The sequence below is a fragment of the Pristiophorus japonicus genome, chromosome 9 (assembly GCF_044704955.1).
Source record: "Pristiophorus japonicus isolate sPriJap1 chromosome 9, sPriJap1.hap1, whole genome shotgun sequence".
In the NCBI taxonomy this organism is placed as follows: Eukaryota; Metazoa; Chordata; class Chondrichthyes; family Pristiophoridae; genus Pristiophorus; species Pristiophorus japonicus.
In genome coordinates, this window is record NC_091985.1 from 203751764 (window position 1) to 203771332 (window position 19569).

At 46.8% G+C, this 19569-nt stretch overlaps 1 protein-coding gene and 1 long non-coding RNA gene across 3 annotated transcripts; both read left to right on the forward strand.

The window, feature by feature from the left end:
* The first annotated feature begins 5296 nt into the window (after nt 1–5296).
* Nucleotides 5297–14328, forward strand: LOC139273486 (uncharacterized). Of its 2 annotated transcripts, XR_011595139.1 has the most exons (4): nt 5297–5378; nt 6156–6246; nt 8329–8443; nt 13330–14328. It is a non-coding gene; the product is annotated as an uncharacterized lncRNA (long non-coding RNA). The 2 variants fall into 2 exon arrangements; XR_011595140.1 differs by lacking the exon at nt 8329–8443 and having other exon boundaries at nt 13330–14326.
* A 197-nt stretch (nt 14329–14525) lies between these two features.
* LOC139274071 (zinc finger protein 664-like) lies at nt 14526–15008 on the forward strand. Its single transcript, XM_070891122.1, has one exon. The coding sequence runs from the start codon at nt 14526–14528 to the stop codon at nt 15006–15008; it is 483 nt and encodes a 160-aa protein (XP_070747223.1).
* Nucleotides 15009–19569: the final 4561 nt, after the last annotated feature.

The window sequence follows — 19569 nt, forward strand, 5'->3', positions numbered from 1 at the left end:
TTCTCGCCATACCCCTTGATCCCCCTAGTAGTAAGGACTACATCTAACTCCTTTTTGAATATATTTAGTGAATTGGCCTCAACAACTTTCTGTGGTAGAGAATTCCACAGGTTCACCACTCTCTGGGTGAAGAAGTTTCTCCTCATCTCGGTCCTAAATGACTTACAACTTATCCTTAGACTGTGACCCCTAGTTCTGGACTTCCCCAACATTGGGAACATTCTTCCTGCATCTAACCTGTCTAAACCCATCAGAATTTTAAACGTTTCTATGAGGTCCCCTCTCATTCTTCTGAACTCCAGTGAATACAAGCCCAGTTGATCCAGTCTTTCTTGATAGGTCAGTCCCGCCATCCCGGGAATCAGTCTGGTGAACCTTCGCTGCACTCCCTCAATAGCAAGAATGTCCTTCCTCAGGTTAGGAGACCAAAACTGTACACAATACTCCAGGTGTGGCCTCACCAAGGCCCTGTACAACTGTAGCAACACCTCCCTGTCCCTGTACTCAAATCCCCTCGCTATGAAGGCCAACATGCCATTTGCTTTCTTAACCGCCTGCTGTACCTGCATGCCAACCTTCAATGACTGGTGTACCATGACACCCAGGTCTCATTGCACCTCTCCTTTTCCTAATCTGTCACCATTCAGATAATAGTCTGTCTCTCTGTTTTTACCACACATTTATCCACATTATACTTCATCTGCCATGCATTTGCCCACTCACCTAACCTATCCAAGTCGCTCTGCAGCCTCATAGCATCCTCCTCACAGCTCACACTGCCACCCAACTTAGTGTCATCCGCAAATTTGGAGATACTACATTTAATCCCCTTGTCCAAATAATTAATGTACAATGTAAATAGCTGGGGCCCCAGCACAGAACCCCACTAGTCGCCGCCTGCCATTCTGAAAAGTACCCATTTACTCCTACTCTTTGCTTCCTGTCTATCAACCAGTTCTCAATCCATGTCAGCACACTACCCCCAATCCCATATGCTTTAACTTTGCACATTAATCTCTTGTGTGAGACCTTGTCGAAAGCCTTATGAAAGTCCAAATATACCACATCAACTGGTTATCCCTTGTCCACTCTACTGGAAACATCCTCAAAAAATTCCAGAAGATTTGTCAAGCATGATTTCCCTTTCACAAATCCATGCTGACTTGGACCTATCATGTCACCTCTTTCCAGATGCACTGCTATGACATCCTTAATAATTGATTCCATCATTTTACCCACTACCGATGTAAGGCTGACCGGTCTATAATTCCCTGTTTTCTCTCTCCCTCTTTTTTTAAAAAGTGGGGTTACATTGGCTACCCTCCACTCGATAGAAACTGATCCAGAGTCAATGGAATGTTGGAAAATGACTGTCAATGCATCCGCTATTTCCAAGGCCACCTCCTTAAGTACTCTGGGATGCAGTCCATCAGGCCCTGGGGATTTATCGGCCTTCAATCCCATCAATTTCCCCAACACAATTTCCCGACTAATAAGGATTTCCCTCAGTTCCTCCTCCTTACTAGACCCTCTGACCACTTTTATATCTGGAAGGTTGCTGGTGTCCTCCTTAGAGAATACTGAACCAAAGTACTTGTTCAATTGGTCTGCAACCCCTTAAGTATCATTCGCCAATCTATCCTAGCCAATTCACGCCTCATACCTTCAAAGTTACCCTTCTTTAAGTTCTGGACCATGGTCTCTGAATTAACTGTTTCATTCTCCACCCTAATGCAGAATTCCACCATATTATGGTCACTCTTCCCCAAGGGGCCTCGCACAACGAGATTGCTAATTAATCCTCTCTCATTACACAACACCCAGTCTAAGATGGCCTCCCCTCTAGTTGGTTCCTCGACATATTGGTCTAGAAAACCATCCCTTATGCACTCCAGGAAATCCTCCTCCACCGTATTGCTTCCAATTTGGTTAGCCCAATCTATGTGCATATTAAAGTCACCCATTATAACTGCTGAACCCTTATTGCATGCACCCCTAGTTTCCTGTTTGATGCCCTCCCCAACATCACTACAACTGTTTGGAGGTCTGTACACAACTCCCACTAACGTTTTTTGCCCTTTGGTGTTCTGCAGCTCTACCCATATAGATTCCACATCATCCAAGCTAATGTCCTTCCTAACTATTGCATTAATCTCCTCTTTAACCAGCAATGCTACCCCACCTCCTTTTCCTTTTATTCTATCCTTCCTGAATGTTGAGTACCCCTGGATGTTGAGTTCCCAGCCTTGATCATCCTGGAGCCATGTCTCCGTAATCCCAATCACATCATATTTGTTAACATCTATTTGCACAGTTAATTCATCCACCTTATTGCGGATACTCCTTGCATTAAGACACAAAGCCTTCAGGCTTGTTTTTTTAACACCCTTTGTCCTTTTAGAATTTTGCTGTGCAGTGGCCCTTTTTGTTCTTTGCCTTGGGTTTCTCTGCCCTCCACGTGTACTCATCTCCTTTCTGTCTTTTGCTTTTGTCTCCTTTTTGTTTCCCTCTGTCTCCCTGCATTGGTTCCCATCCCCCTGCCATATTAGTTGAACTCCTCCCCAACAGCACTAGCAAACACTCCCCCTAGGACATTGGTTCCGGTCCTGCCCAGGTGCAGACCGTCCGGTTTGTACTGGTCCCACCTCCCCCAGAACCGGTTCCAATGCCCCAGGAATTTGAATCCCTCCCTGCTGCACCACTGCTGAAGCCACGTATTCATCTGTGCTATCCTGCGATTCCTACTCTGACTAGCACGTGGCACTGGTAGCAATCCCGAGATTACTACTTTTGAGGTCCTACTTTTTAATTTAGCTCCTAGCTCCTTAAATTCGTTTTGTAGGACCTCATCCCTTTTTTTTATCTATGTCGTTGGTACTAATGTGCACCACGACAACTGGCTGTTCTCCCTCCCTTTTTAGAATGTCCTGCATCCGTTCCGAGACATCCTTGACCCTTGCACCAGGGAGGCAACATACCATCCTGGAGTCTCGGTTGCGGCCGCAGAAACGTCTATCTATTCCCCTTACAATTGAATCCCCTATCACTATCGCTCTCCCACTCTTTTTCCTGCCCTCCTGTGCAACAGAGCCAGCCACAGTGCCATGAACTTGGCTGCTGCTGCCCTCCCCTGATGAGTCATCCCTCTCAACAGTACTCAAAGCAGTGTATCTGTTTTGCAGGGGGATGACCACAGGGGCCCCCTGCACTACCTTCCTTGCACTGCTCTTCCTGCTGGTCTTCCATTCCCTATATGACTGTGGACCCTTCACCTGTGGTACGACCAACTCGTTACACGTGCTACTCACGTCATTCTCAGCATCGTGGATGCTCCAGAGTGAATCCACCCTCAGCTCCAACTCCACAACGTGGTCTGTCAGGAGCTTGAGCTGGACACACTTCCTGCAGATATAGTCGTCACGGACACTGGTGTCGTCCCTGAGTTCCCACATGGTACAGGAGGAGCATAACATGTGACCGAGCTGTCCTGCCATGACTTAACCCTTAGATAGGCAACAACAATGCTAAAGTTTACTCACTGTTTTTGAAGAGAAAAAAGAAAAACGAAAAACTACTCACCAATCACCAGCCAATCACTTACCCCCTTGGCTGTGATGTCACCTTTCTGTTTCTTTCTACTTCTTTTTTGCCTTCTCCCTGTAGCTGCACCGGCACGCCTCTCCCCGCACCTCTCGCGGACTCTGGGCCCCGGACTCCCTGCTGTGCCTTTTATCGGCCTCTCACCGAAGTCCCGACTGCCTCTCCATGCACCTCTCGCGGACTCTGGGCCCCGGACTCCCTGCTGTGCCTTTTATAGGCCTCTCACCGAAGTCCCGACTGCCTCTCCATGCACCTCTCGCGGACTCTGGGCCCCGGACTCCCTGCTGTGCCTTTTATAGGCCTCTCACCGAAGTCCCGACTGCCTCTCCACATCCCTCTCGCCGACTCTGGGCCCTGGACTCCCTGCTGTGCCTTTTATAGGCCTCACACCGAAGTCCCGACTGTCTCTCCACGCACCTCTCGCCGACGCCATCAGGGCCATATCTAACTCCCTTTTGAATATATCTAACAAACTGGCCTCAACAACTTTCTGTGGTAGAAAATTCCACAGGTTAACAATTCTCTGAGTGAAGAAGTTTCTCCTCATCTCGGTCCTAAATGGCTTACCCCTTATCCTTAGACTGTGACCTCTGGTTCTGGACATCCCCAACATCGGGAACATTCTTCCTGCATCTAACCTGTCCAATCCCGTCATAATTTTATATGTTTCTATGAGATTCCCTCTCATTCTTCTAAATTCCAGAGAATATAAGTCTATTCTATCCAGTCTTTCTTCATATGTCAGTCCTGCCATCCCGGGAATCAGTCTGGTGAACCTTTTCTGCACTCTCTCAGTAGCAAGAATGTCCTTCCTCAGATTAGAAGACCAAAACTGACACAACATTCAAGGTGTGACCTCACCAAGGCCCTGTGCAACTGCAGTAAGACCTCCCTGCTCCTATTGTGTTGTACTCATAAGTGTTTCCACATCACGCGAAATAACAGAATCCCGCCTTCACAGACAGTACAAGAGAAAGGGGAAAGCGACAGAGAGAGAAAGAGTGGGCTGAGAGAGAGAGACAGGGGAGTGCGAGGCAGGACGGTGAGACACAGAAACGTGCACAGTATCAGTTCTAGACTGACCTGTGAGGTCCGGTTTTATCCTGAAAGATCCCATTGGAGGGACAGAAGATGCAGTCCCCTCTCTCACTGATATTGTACCACAGACAGACACATTATTCGTCCCACACTGCGGAACAGTGTCAGAGAGTGAGAGAAACAAGGTCCCACATTTAACCCTCGCTTGCCTGTTGTACTCTCTGTAATCTTGCAGCTCAGGGCCGTTCGGTATTACTCTCAGTGACCGAATGTTTCACTCTGACTAAATTAAACTGGGACAGTTTCTGTCAGATATTGACTCCTGCACAGTTCCAGCAAACACTCCTACTCTGCCGTCCCTCCGATGTTTCTGCAGGATTACTTTGTGAGGACAGCTCACGAAGAGAAAAAAACCCTGCACGGAATGATCACAAATTGAGCATCTCAAAGGGGCAAGGCCCCCAGCTTTAAACATTCCCTGGCCTTGCCCCCCAGGCCCAGTTCCTTAGCTCAGATTCTGATAAAAGTAAATCGAGAAAAGTGCACTTTGCTTTTTGAAGGCTGAATTATTGCAGAGAGCTGCGCATGCGCGATTAAGCCCCGAACCTTGAGTCGATTTCCAGTGAGCAGAAGAGCGCATGCGCCTTCCCCTCCCCCAGCCCAGCCTGTGAGCGCCATTCAGTCAGTGAACGGAAGAAGATGGTTTAAACAGCCGGGAATGGACACACCGCGGTCTCGGGGTAAGGCAGCGAGCAGCAGCCTCCTTACAGCAGCACATCGCTTTGGGAGCGTGTCCGCAGATGGGCTCAGAGATCGGCACTGAGTCCGGGGGAAGTTCAGGGGGAGTCGGGGTCTGTGTATAACAGGCGGAGTGGAGCAAGAACTGGTCTCAGTGCGTGGAGTGAGTGGGGGAAGGGAGAGACCATTCTCGGGCTGTGTGTGGACAGCGTGTGTCCCGGGTAAGGGAGACAGAATGGGAAGGATCTGCTGTTTACAATCATTGCTGCTTTCTCCCTGCAAACCAGTAGTGAACGTTCCTGCTTTAGTTCCAGTCTCACTGTGTTTGTTGTCATTGGACAACGAGCGGTGGAAGCAGAGCCGGACACTGAGGATTTATACAAGGAGCATCTATTGCAGGCACCGGGTGAGAAATGTGAAGGACACGTTTTAAACAGCGGCTCTTTGTTTCTGGTTGAACGGTTAGTGCCCTGGGAGAGGGGGAGTAGCAATCTGAGCTGTGTAAAAGTTCGTGCTCCATCGGGTAGTCCCATTCCTGAAGCAGGGGTTGGGTTGTGTCTGGATGTCAGTAAATTGCTGTAAATCTGCCCAACACACTTGGTGTGCAGAAGCTCAGTACTGCAGTACTGCAGTGGAGTCAGACTCTGACACTGTTTGTATCGCTGGCTTCCCTTTGTGAATGTTCATAATGAATATTAATTGAACGATTACATTCATCACTTTAGTCTTTTCTACCTCTCCTGTTCTTGAATGATCAGAGGTACCTTATCCTCCTACAGGCAAGAAATTGAAGGAACCAGAACAAATGTGAAGTTTCCTCCACCTGAGACATAAGGAACAGTGCAACCAGCTCCTTCTCACACACAATAGGTACGGTACCTATCACACTGTGCGGGTATACAGACAGGTTATCCGAATTAAACATGTTTGTGGTGCTGAATGGCCGCCTCCTATTCCTGTGTAACAGGCCCGAGGGGGCTGATAACCGTCTCCTGTTCCTAAATTAACAGACTGGAGATACTGAGTGGCCTTCTCGTGTTCCTAATGTTATAAACACGAGGGACTTATTGGCCTCCTCCTGTTCATAGGTACCACCTCTAGGGGCAGAATGACCTCCTCCTGTACCTATGTATCAGGCTAGAATGGGATGAATGGCCTCCTTTAGTTCTGATGTAACAGGTTCCAGGGGCTGAATAGCCTCCTCCAGTTCCTATGTAACAAGCTTGAGGGGCTGAATGGCCTCCTCCTGTTCCCATGAAACAATCCCATGGGGATGATTGCCTTTGTCCTATTCCTAATGTAACAGACCCAAGGGGCAGAATTGCATCATCCTATTGCTTTTTAAATCCAGTTGCTGAATAGCCCTCTCCAGTTCCTAATATAATCGGCTCGAGGAGCTGAATGGCCCTCTCCAGTTCCTAATGTAATAGGCTCAAGGAGCTGAATGGCCCTCTCCAGTTCCTAATGTAATAGGCTCGAGGAGCTGAATGGCCCTCTCCAGTTCCTAATGTAATAGGCTGGAGCAACTGAATGACCCGCTCCAGTTCCTAATGTAATAGGCTCGAGGAGCTGAATGGCCCTCTCCAGTTCCTAACGTAATAGGTTCGAGGAGCTGAATGACCCCCTCCAGTTCCTAATGTAATAGGCTCGAGGAGCTGAATGGCCCTCTCCAGTTCCTAACGTAATAGGCTCGAGGAGCTGAATGACCCCCTCCAGTTCCTAATGTAATAGGCTCGAGCAACTGAATGACCCGCTCCAGTTCCTAATGTAAAAAGCTCGAGGAGCTGAATGGCCCTCTCCAGTTCCTAACGTAATAGGCTCGAGGAGCTGAATGACCCCCTCCAGTTCCTAATGTAATAGGCTTGAGGAGCTGAATGGCTTTCTCCAGTTCCTAATATAATAAGCTCGAAGAGCTGAATGGCCTCCTCCTGCTCCTATATAACATGCAGGAGGGGCTGAATGGCCTCCTCCAATTCCTCTAACAGGCTTGAGGGGATGAATGGTCACCTCCTGTTCCTGGTTAACAGTTCCGAGGGGTGGAATTGGCCTACTCCTATTCCTATGTAACAGACCCGAGGGACTGAGTGGTCTTCTCCTGTTCCTAATGTAAGAAGCTCGAGGGGATGAAAAACGTCCTGCTGTTCCCATGTCACAGAATCAAAGGCTGAGTGGTTTGCTTGTGTTTCTAATGTTAGAGAGGCTGAATGGACTCTTCTTCTTCCCACATAACAGAATGGAAGGGCAGAATGGCATCCTCCTGATCCAATGTAACAGGCTCAAGGGGAAGAATGGCCTCATCCTGTTCCTGTCTAACAACATTCGGTGCTGAACAGCCACCTCCTGTTCCTGTGTAATAAGTTAGATGGGATGAGTGGCCTCTTCCAGTTCCAATATAACATGTGTGACTGGCTTATTGGCCTCTTCCAGTTCCTATAACATTGTCGGTGGGCTGAATGGCCTCCTCCAGTTCCTACATAACACGCTTGAGGGTCTGAATGGCCTACCCCTGTTCCGATGTGAAAGGCTCCAGAGGATGGATGGCCGCCTCTATTCCTGTGTAACAGTATCCAGTCGATGCATCGCCTCCACCAATTCCTTTATAGCAAGGCTGAGGTGCTGAATGCCCACCTCCTGTTACTTATGTAACAGGCTCGAGGGACTGAATGGCCTCCTCCTGTTCCTTATGTAACAGGCTCGAAGGGACTGAATGGCCTCCTCCTGTTCCTTATGTAACAGGCTCGAAGGTATGATTTGCCTCCAGGTTCCATGTGCTGAAAGGCCTCCTCAAGTTCACAGATCCAGGGACTGTTCTTCCCCATTGTTTTGGAAATAGCATCGGGCAGTAAACAGGAGCTCACTGCTTCTTGCCCACCAGCTCTCTGATTGGGCTCCTTGTGCTGATTATGTTTTCTCATCTCGCTCAAATGTTGCTTTCTTTTCCATCACCTCTAGAGTTATTAGCCAAGTTTGTATCGAGCACATCGTGATCTCACCAGTAACAGCACTTTTCTGATGGTTATCCACGAGGCTGCTTCTGACATTTTCTTCTGCGTAAATGTTAGCCACCGTAAGTAACTGAAAAGCTTCATTTCTGCAGCAACAACAAACACTTGCATTTATGACAGATACAGAGTGAATCCCACACTCACTCACTGTACCACAGACACATATGGTTTATATTATGTACTAATAGCTCGTCTCTACTCAAAATATTTCTGAATCGCATTCATCCAATATAATGAGAGAAAAAAAATCACAGATATAGGATAAAACACACTCTCACATACCAGAAGCTGACAGATACAGAATAAAACCAACGCACACATACCAGAAACTGACAGATACAGAATAAATCCCACTCAGATACTAGAAAATGACAGGTTCAGAATAAAACCCACACTCACATACCAGAAACTGACAGGTACAGAATAAAACCCACATTCACATCACAGAAACTGACCGGTACAGTATGAAACCCACATCCACGTATCTGAACAATAATATGCAAGTAAAACCCACATCCGCCTATTAGAAACTGACAGGGAAACACTCACACACCAGAGACTGACGGAACAAATAGAACAGGTTAGTCACTCTTACTCCAGTGTCAGGCTCACACAATTGTTTATTCAGTAATTCGGATGATAACTAACATGCTCTCAATGTGGTCCATTTAATGGGCCCAAGTTTCCACACGATAAAAAACGGGGGCCCCTCCGAGCTGGGCGCCCGTTTTTCGCGCCTAAAACGGTGCCTAAAAAAAAAATCGCGATTCTGGAGCGTTCTGCAGCTCTTTGTCTGCCTGGCGCGGTGCCCAGGGGGGCGGAGCCTACACTCGCGCCGATTTTGTAAGTGGGAGGGGGCGGGTACTATTTCAATTAGTTTTTTCCCTGCCGGCAACGCTGTGTGTTGGAGCGTTCGCGCACGCGCAGTGTGAAAAAAACATTGGCACTCGGCCATTTTTGTAGTTCTTTGTCGCTGTTTAATTTTTGAACATTTTTTTAATAAACGCACATTGCCATCAGCACATCAGCACTTGCAGCCTTCTCACTGCCTCCCCCCCCACCCGCGGGAAGAACGGGCGCCGCCTCCTCCCCCCCCACGGGAAGAACGGGCGCCTCCTCGCCCCCTGCGGGAAGAACGGGCGCCTCCTCCCCCCGCCCCCCCGTGGGAAAGAACGGGCGCCTCCTCTCCCCCCCCCCCCCCCCCCTGCGGGAAGAACGGGCGCCTCAGGCTGACTGCAGCATTCTCCGTGCCTTCACACAGGTAGGAAGATGGTTTATTTAATCTTTTCTTTGCTTATAAATGTTTATTCAGGTTGGATTTATTTGTATAATATTTGTAGAAGTATAAATAAGGATTTATTGTAGAATTTAATGACTTCCCTTCCCCCCCCCACACCTCGTTCTGGATGCCTAATTTGTAACCTGCGCCTGTTTTTTTAATGTGTAGAACAGATTTTTTCAGTTCTACAAAAATCTTCACTTGCTCCATTCTAACTTAGTTTGGCGTACGTTTTCACTGTGGAAACTTTGAAATCAGGCGTCAGTGGCCGGACATGCCCCCTTTTGAAGAAAAAAATTCTGTTCCAAAGTAGAACTGTTCTACCTGACTAGAACTGCAGAAAAAAAAATGTGGAGAATTGCGATTTCTAAGATAGTCCGTTCTCCACCAGTTGCTCCTAAAAATCAGGTGCAAATCATGTGGAAATTTGGGCCCTATGAGTGATAAAAGCAACTTGTGAAACAATCCCATTTTTCCTAATTTAATTTGTGACAAAAAGATGGTCTGAGCATGCGCTAAATACATGCTGCTCCTCCCCTCCCCACACAGTGTTTAAACCGACGGGAAGGGCCCAGGCGAGCTCCCCTCCTTCAGCTCTGTCAGCGGCTGCCGTTTCCTCTGTGCTCGGCTGATGATCGTTGAACACATCAGGGAGTGCAGATATCCCGGGCCCGAGTAAGGGAGCAAACAGAAGCCTCCTTCCAGCAGCTCATCGCATTGGGACTGTGTCCACAGATGGGCTTTGTGTCGGGGTAAGTTCAGCGGCAGTCGGGGGCTGTTTGTAAGGGGCAGAGTGGAGCAGGAACTAGTTGTGGAACATGGAGTGAGTGGTGGAAGGGGGAGGCCATTCTTGGGCTGAGTGTACAGTGTAAGGTAACAGAGAAAGTAAATCACCTCGCTCTTTCAAATCAGTGCTGCTTTCTTCCCCCAAATTAGTAGTGAATGTTCCTGATTCAGTTCCAATCTCACAGTGTCTGTTCTTGGACAGTGAACAGTGGAAACACAGCCTGACTGAGGAGTATCGCAAAGTGTATCTATTGCAGGCAGCGGGGGAGGAGTGTGAAAGGAGACATTTCAAAAATGGGTTATTTTGTTTCGATGTGTTGAATTCTCCAGAATCCTGTGGCTGGTGATCGAGAGATACATTGTCGCTTGCTCAGATACATCAGCATCTGGTCACTGTGACATTCTGTTAATGACACAGGCCCTCAACTCGGTTTCAATGGACTGAGAACAATTGTTGTACAGCCCAGGTACCTGTGGTTATATTCCAGGACGCGATTCAGAGTTTTACAGGTAGTCCCATGGGAGGACTGTGCCAATCGGGTGTTCCCATTCATGGACCAGTGCTGGGTTTGGGTTGTGTCTGGATGCTGATAACTTACAATAGAATCGTCCTACACACCTGGTGTGGGGAATCTGAGTGCCGCTGTAGTTCTTGCATCTCTCTGCAAATTTGCTCCCCCATAATGTTGGAAAGTGTGAGATCATGCACTTTGGCAGGAAAAATCAAAGAGCAAGTTATGATTTAAATGGAGAAAGATTGCAAAGTGCTGCAACAGCGGGACCTGGGGGCACTTGTGCATGAAACACAAAAGGTTAATATGTAGGTACAGCAAGTGATCAGGAAAGCCAATGGAATCTTGGCCTTTATTGCAAAGGGGATGGAGTATAAAAGCAGGGAAGCCTTGCTACAGTTGTACAGAGTATTGGTGAGGCCACACCTAGAATACTGCGTGCAGTTTTGGCTTCCATATTTACAAAAGGATATACTTGCTTTGGAGGCAGTTCAGAGAAGGTTCACAAGGTTGATTCTGGAGAAGAGGGGGTTGACTTATGAGGAAAGGTTGAGTAGGTTGGGCCTCTACTCATTGGAGTTCAGAAGAATGAGAGGTGATCTTATCGAAACATATAAAATTATGAGGGAGCTTGACAAGGTGGATGCAGAGAGGATGTTTCCACTGATAGGGGAGACTAGAACTAGAGGGAATAATCTTAGAATAAGGGGCTGCCCATTTAAACCTGAGATGAGGAGAAATTTCTTCTCAGAGGGTTGTGGATCTGTGGAATTCTCTGCCTCAGAGAGCTGTGGAAGCTGGGGCATTGAATAAATTTAAGACAGAAATAGACAGTTTCTTAAATGTTAAGGGGTTATGGAGAACGGGCAGGGAAGTGGACCCGAGTCCTTGATCAGATCAGCCATGTTTGTATTAAATGGCGGAGCAGGTTCGAGGGGCCCTATGGCCTATTCCTGCTCCTATTTCTTCTGTTTTTATAAACCTTAGAATCATAGAAAAATGACGACACAGAATGGGGCTATCTGTCCCATCATGTCCGTGCTGGTGTACATCATGTCCCATATTTTTCCCTCTAGTTGGTGGCCTTTACAATACATCTATTGTGTAACCTCTATTATTTCTTAACCATAGCCATATAGATTCTGTCCTTGACCCCTCCAGGACATCCTCTCTCTCCAGCATTGTAACATTCTCCTTAACCAATACTGCCACATCACCTCCTATCTGTCCTTCCCTATCTTTCCTGAACTCCTATATCCAGGAATATTTAATACCCAATCCTGCCCTTTTTGAGCCAGGTCTCTGTTATTGCCATGACATCATATTCCCTGCAGCTCACCAGCCTTGTTTACTATGCTTCATGTGTTTACATACATACACCATAAACCCATCTTCGACCATTCTGTGTTCTCTCTTAGTCTGACCCCACCTAATACCTTACTATTTCTTGCTTTGGTGCTATCCGTCTCTCCCAATCCTTTGTGCCCTTTGTTTTTCCTTTATAATTTTACATTCTGGTGTCCATCCTCCTGCCAACTTAGTTTAAACCCTCCCCAATAGCACTACCAAACCTCCCCGCAGGGATATTGGTGCCGGCTCTGTTGAGGTGCAACCCGTCCGGCCTGTACAGGTCCCACCTCCCACATAAACGGTCCTAATGCCCCAGGAATCTGAAGCATCTCTCCAGCCATGCATTCATCTGCTCTATCCTACTATTTCTATACTCGCTCGCGCATGGCACCGGGAGTAATCTGGAGATTACTACTTTTGAGGTCCTGCTTTTTAATCTCTTTCCTAACTCCCTATAATGCCTGCAGGATCTCATCCAGTTTCTACCTCTGTCGTTGGTACCAACTTGGACCACGACCTCTGGCTATTCACCCTCCCTCCTCACAATGTTCTGCAACCATTCAGTGACATACTTAACCCTAACACCAGGGAGGCAACATACCATCCTGGAGTCACATCTGTGGCCGCAGAAATACCTGTCTGCTCCCCTGACTATCGAAGTCCCTACCACTATTGCTTTTCCTATCTTCCTCCTTCCTCCTTCCCCCACTGTACAGCTGAGCCACTCGTGGTGACATGGATTTGGCCCTGGCTATATTCCTCGCCCTCACCAGTACTCAGAACGGAATACTGGTTGGAGAGCGAGATGCAGTAGTGTTTTATATAGATTTAGCATCAATTCCTGGCTTTGTTAACCTGTCCTGCCACCTCCCAAGAATTTTGCACAGGCATCCCCAGATCTCTCTCTTCTTCCATTCTGTTAACATTGTACCATTTGGAATGTATTGTCTCTCATTCTTCCCACCAAAATGGACCACCTCAGACTTCTCTATATTGAATTTTATCTGCACTCCTTTTACAGGGTTTTAGAAGAGGAGCATTTACCGACTGTAAACTCAAAACAAACATCACGTCAAGATCTGACAGAGTCACACGATTCATCAGGACCTAATTCAATCGGTCCTCGAATCATCTGGCATATTAGCGAGTTCACACTCATGACAGACCTTTTAAATCTGAGTGTGGGAAGACCTTCAAAATCTACAAGTACCCAAAGAGACACCAGCGCCGAGACACTGGGGGAGCCTATTCACCTGCCTGTGTGAGGGACGGGATTCACTCGATCACCGCTGCGATTAACACCAGTGAATTTGCAGTAGGGAGGGACCGTTAACCCGCTCCATTAGTGGGAAGGGATTAATTGCACCATCCGTGCTGCTGAGACACCAGCATGTCCACTCTGATGAGGGTCGGTTGACCTGCTTCGTGTTTTTGAAGCGATTCACTTATTCTTCCACCCTCCTGAGACACCAGTTTATGCACAGTGATGAGAAACCAATTAAATGGTCTGACTTTGGAACGAGATTTAAAAGTTCCCAGGATCTGAAGGGACATCAGCTGGAGAGAATAGGAGAGATTCTGTTCACCTGCTCCGTGTGCGGGAAGGAGTTCATTCAGTCATCCCACCTGCTGAGGCACCAGTGAGTTCATGGGGGGGACATGCTGGTGAAACATTCTGACTGTGGGAAAAGCTTTAAAAGGTCTCAGGAGCTGAAGCAATTCCAGCTGGAGGGAGCTGGACAGAGACCGTTCACCTGCTCCATGTGTGGGAAGGGATTCAAACAGTCATCCAGCCTGCTGACACACCAGAATGTTCACACTGACGAGAGACCATTTAAATGTTCTGACTGTGTGAAGAGCTTTAAAAGCTTCGGGAACCTGCTGACACACCAGCGTGCTCACACTGGGGAGAGGCCATTCACCTGCTCCGTGTGTGAGAAGAGATTCAGTCTCTCCTCCACCCTGCTGACACACCAGCGTGCTCACACTGGGGAGAGGCCATTCACCTGCTCTGTGTGTGAGAAGAGATTCAGTCTCTCCTCCACCCTGCTGACACACCAGCGTGCTCACACTGGGGAGAGGCCGTTCACCTGCTCCGTGTGTGAGAAGAGATTCAGTCTCTCCTCCACCCTGCTGACACACCAGCGTGCTCACACTGGGGAAAGGCCGTTCACCTGCTTCGTGTGTGAGAAGAGATTCACTCGGACATCCCACCTGATGACACACCGGCGAACTCATACTGATAAGAGACCATTTACATGTTCTGACTGTGGGAAGAGCTTTAAAAGCTCTGGGGATCTGAAGGGACACCAGCGAGTTCACACTGATGAGGGGCCGTTCACATGTTCTGTTTGTGGGGAGAGCTTTAAAAGCTCCGGGAATCTGAAAGGACACCAGCTTGTTCACACCGATGAGAGACCTTTTAAATGTTCTGACTGTGGGAAGAGCTTTAAAAGCTTCGGGAATCTGATGGCACACAAGCGTGATCACAGTGGGGACAGACTATTTCACTGCTCCGTGTGTGGGAAGGGATTTACTCGATCCTCGACTCTGCTGACACACCAGCGAGTTCACACTGAGGAGAGGCCGTTCACCTGCTCTGTGTGTGGGAAGAGCTTCACTCAGTCCTCGACTCTGCTGACAGACCAGCGAGTTCACACTGGGGAGAGGCCGTTCATCTGCTCTGTGTGTGGGAAGTGATTCACTCGGCTGACCCACCTGCGGACACACCAGTGAGTTCACACTGGGAACAGGCCAGTGAAACGTTCGGGCATTGGGAAACAAGTTTAAACGGTCCCAGGAGCTGAAGAGACACCAGCTGGAGAGAGCGGGAAAGAGACTGTTCACCTGCTCTGTGTGTGAGAAAGAATTCCCTCGGTCCTTGACTCTGCTGACACACCAGCGAGTTCACACTGTTCTGTAACACAGGGCCCTGCAGAAAGCTGGGCCCACATGAACATGGAACGGATGAATGTTTTATAAATTCTTGTACTGCTGATAATCTTTCAAACTGTTGTGCTGATAATTCCCTTTATTTGACTTTTCATGCTATTACATAGAATATACAGCACAGAAACAGGCCATTCGGCCCAACCAGTCTATACTGGTGTTTATGCTCCATTCGAACCTCTTTTGACCCTACTTTAATTAACCCGATGAAAATAACTTTGTATAGCTTTGTCCCTTGTGTTTATCTGGCTTCCCCTTAAATGCATCTGTGCTATTCACCTCAACGACTCTTTGTGGTAGTGAGTTCCACATTCTAACCACTCTCTGAGTAAAGAAGTTTCTCCTGAGTTTCCTCCTGGATTTATTAGTGACTATCTTATATTTATGGCACCAGAAATATGTTGAGCTTCTGTTAAGCTGAGCAGTATGTCGTTGTGCTTTACTTGTTCTGATGATATTAAATAAATGAAGTTATCGGAGCTGCAAGATAATTGCAGCTTTGGATTAGCAACCAACAGTATAAACAACTTAGCACTGTGTTCCTTCATGGTAATACTTCACGTTAACAAGTTCTGAAACTATTTATAGGGATGAGAAAACAAGAGACGTAAAACACTTCAAATATCTGACCCATGATTACAAACGCAGAGGTTAATTATCGCCACTAATTTTCACTTTAAAAAAAAAAAAGTATGAGCAGGTCCTCTCATTTTAAAACAAAGTTTAAAAAAAAACAGTTGGAGTGAGTTAAGTATCAAAGCTTTAACTACAGCTAACAAGCTCATTTTTTCTTGTTGAGAAATTAATGGTTTGAGATACACAGGAACAAAGGATGGTTAAAAACATTAGAAAGCAAAATAAATCAGGAAGTAATTGGTGCCACCGAGCTTGGGTTTTTTAAAGCCTGGTTGTAAGAGGAAGCTAATGGTTTGAAGTTGTGGAAAGTAATGAGAGTTAGGTCAGGACACTGTGATAGGAGCATTGATTACAACACAATGATATAACCCAGCTGTGTACAGTCCTCAGTTCAACATAGTCATATCTCCCAGAAACCTTGCTTTTTCCTAGAATATAGGGGGCACAGTTCTGATCCACATTAGTGCCAATATCAAGTAAATAAAAACATTGAGCTACAGATTAGCGTGTTTAAATGTTCAAAGGATTCGATAGGTTAGATATGGAGAAACTATTTTATCATGAAGGGAAATAATCTTAAAATTAGAGCTAGGCCATTTAGGAGGGAAATCAGGAAACACTTTTTCATATAAAAGGCTGTAAAAAAAACTGGAATTATCTCCCCAAAAGGCTGTGAATGCTGGGATAATTGGAGCTTTCAAGACTGAGATCGATAATATTGTTAGTTAATGGTATCCAGGGATATAGAGATAGAGATGGGTCCTGTGGAAGGATCCAGTGATATAGAGATAGAGAGGGGCCCTGTGGAAGGATCCAGGGATATAGAGATAGAGAGGGGTCCTGTGGAAAGATCCATGGATATAGAGATAGAGAGGGACCCTGTGGAAAGATTCAGGGATATAGAGATAGAGAGGGGCCCTGTGGAAGGATCCAGGGATATAGAGATAGAGAGGGGCCCTGTGGAAGGATCCAGGGATATAGAGATAGAGAGGGGCCCTGTGGAAGGAGGGAGGAAGGAGGACAGTAGGAGTATGTTTGAGATTGTGTGTATGTATTGGCACATGTGGCAGAGCCTGGTCTCCAGTTGTCTTGGATCCCCTTACCACTGGACCAAGACCTTGCTCCGTCCAGTCCGTGTGGTGGCTGGTGTGCAACGGCCAGCTCACATTAAAATAATTCAGGCACAGGCATTTTAAAATGTTTAAACCGTTTAAAATGAGTTCATTGGTCACCTGGGTGCTCATCTTTGGTCTGGAAGCAAGTCATCATCGACCCCGAGGGACTGCTTATGATGATGATTTTCTGAGGAATGAAACATTACTGAGCCCCATGTTATGGGATGAAGTGCTAGACAAGTAAAGGCCCAGTGTCTGGGTGTGAATCTAATAATAACCTCAGGGACCGTATAGGTGCGATAACCAGACGGGCTTGTGGTTATAGTCTGGTCACAGATGGACAAAACTCCCGGAATTAACAGGAGTTCAGGAGACGGTCAATGGATAGGTCCAAACAATCCCATTCCCTGAATTTAAGTCATTGTCAGTTGGAACAGACTCCAGAAGATCGCCTGTGAAGCCACTGTACTTCTATTCTGCAGACTGAGGGAATTATCACAATCTATGTTCTTGTAAGCTTGATTACCTGATGTCCAAAACCCTTGGACCCTGGATCATTCAAGTCAACCTCAGTGTGTGGAAAGGGATTCACTGGGGTATCTCACCTGCTGACACACCAGAATTTCCACATCATGACTGCAGTGGTTCAATTGCATTATTTCCAGTGCTTTTAAACACATCCAGGACTGAACACATTCAGGCAACTGGGGCTTGTTAATGTTAAGAGTCCCCAATAAGTGGGCTGGATTTAAAGATTCTTCCATGTTCTCTCCGTGCTAGTGTGCAGAGAGGAGCTGATGTTACAGAATCAGAGCACAGTAGGATGCCTTTCGGCCCATCATGCTAATGCCAGCTCTCTGAAAGAGCTACGCAATTAGTCCCGCTCCCCTGCTCTTTCCCCACAGCCCCGCAAATTTCTGCTTTCAACTATATATCCAATTTCCTTTTGAAAGTTAATATTGAATCTGCTTCTGCCAACCATTCAGGCAGTGCATTCCAAAACATAAAAACTCACTGCGTAAAAACTGTCTCTTCATTCCCCCTCTGGATTCTTTTGCCAATTATCTAAAATCTGTGTCTTCTCATTACCAGCCATCCTTCCACTGACAATATTTTCTCCTTGTTTGCTCTTTAAAAAAAAAAGCACCTCTATCACATCTCCACTTAACCGTCTCTGCTCCAAGATACATTGCCATTGTTCTGTGAATTCCTACAGCCTGAGGAATGGGACATGCTATCTTTGTGAGCAACGAGTGTCAGCATCCAGCAATCTCTGGTCAGGGACTGTTTTTTTTAAACTTCCTCATGATCATTGTATAGAAATTTACGGCACGGAAGGAGGCCATTCAGCCCATCATGTCCGTGCCGGCCGACAAGCAGTTATCCAGCCTAATCCCACTTTCCAGCTCTTGGTCCATATTACTGCACTTCAAGTGCACATCCAAGTACTATTTAGAAGTGGAGAGGGTTTCTGCCTCTACCACCCTTTCAGGCAGTGAGTTCCAGACCCCCACCATCCTCTGGGTGAAAACACTTCCCCTCAAAACTCCTCTAAACCTCCTACCAATTACTTTAAATCTATGCCCCCTGGTTGTTGACCCCTCTGCTAAGGGAAATAGGTCCTTCCTATCCACTCTATCTAGGCCCCTCATAATTTTATACACCTCAATAAGGTCTCCCCTCAGCCTCCTCTGGTCCAAAGAAAACAACCCCAGCCTATCCAATCTTTCCTCGTAGCTAAAATTCTGCAGTCCAGGCAACATCCTCAGAAATCTCCTCTGTACCCTATCTAGTGCAATCACATCGTTCCTGTAATGTGGTGACCAGAACTGCACACAGTACTCTAGCTGTGGCCTAACTAGTATTTTATACAGTTCAAGTGTAACCTCCCTGGCTCTTGTATGCTACCTTGGCTAATAAAAGCAAGTACCCTGTATGCCTTATCTATCTGTCCTGCTACCTTCAGGGATTTGTGGACATGCCCTCCAAAGTCCCTCTACGCTTCTCAGTGTCCTACCATTTATTATGTATTTCCTTGCCTTGTTAGCCTTCCCCAAATGCATCACCTCACACTTCTCTGGATTGAATTCCATTTGCCACTATTCTGCCCACCTGACCAGTCCATTGATACCTTCCTGCAGTCTACAACGCTCTTTTTCATTATCAACCACACAGCCAATTTTTTGTATCATCTGCAAACTTCTTAATCATACCCCCTACATTCAATTCTAAATCATTGATATATACCACAAAAAGCAAGGTTCCAGTACTGAGCTTTGCGGAACCCCACTGGAAACAGCCTTCCAGTCACAAAAACACCCATCAATCATTACCCTCTGCTTCCTGCCTCTGAGCCAATTTTGGATCCAACTTGACACTTTGCCCTGGATCTGACGAGCTTTTACTTCCATGACCAGTCAGCCATGTGGGACCTTATCAAAAGCCTTGCTGAAATCTACATAGACTACATCAAATGTACTGCACTCATTGACCCTGTCTCTGTCTCTGTCTTGTGTTTAATTCCAGGAACACTATTCCAGAGTCATTCTGGAATGTAAAAA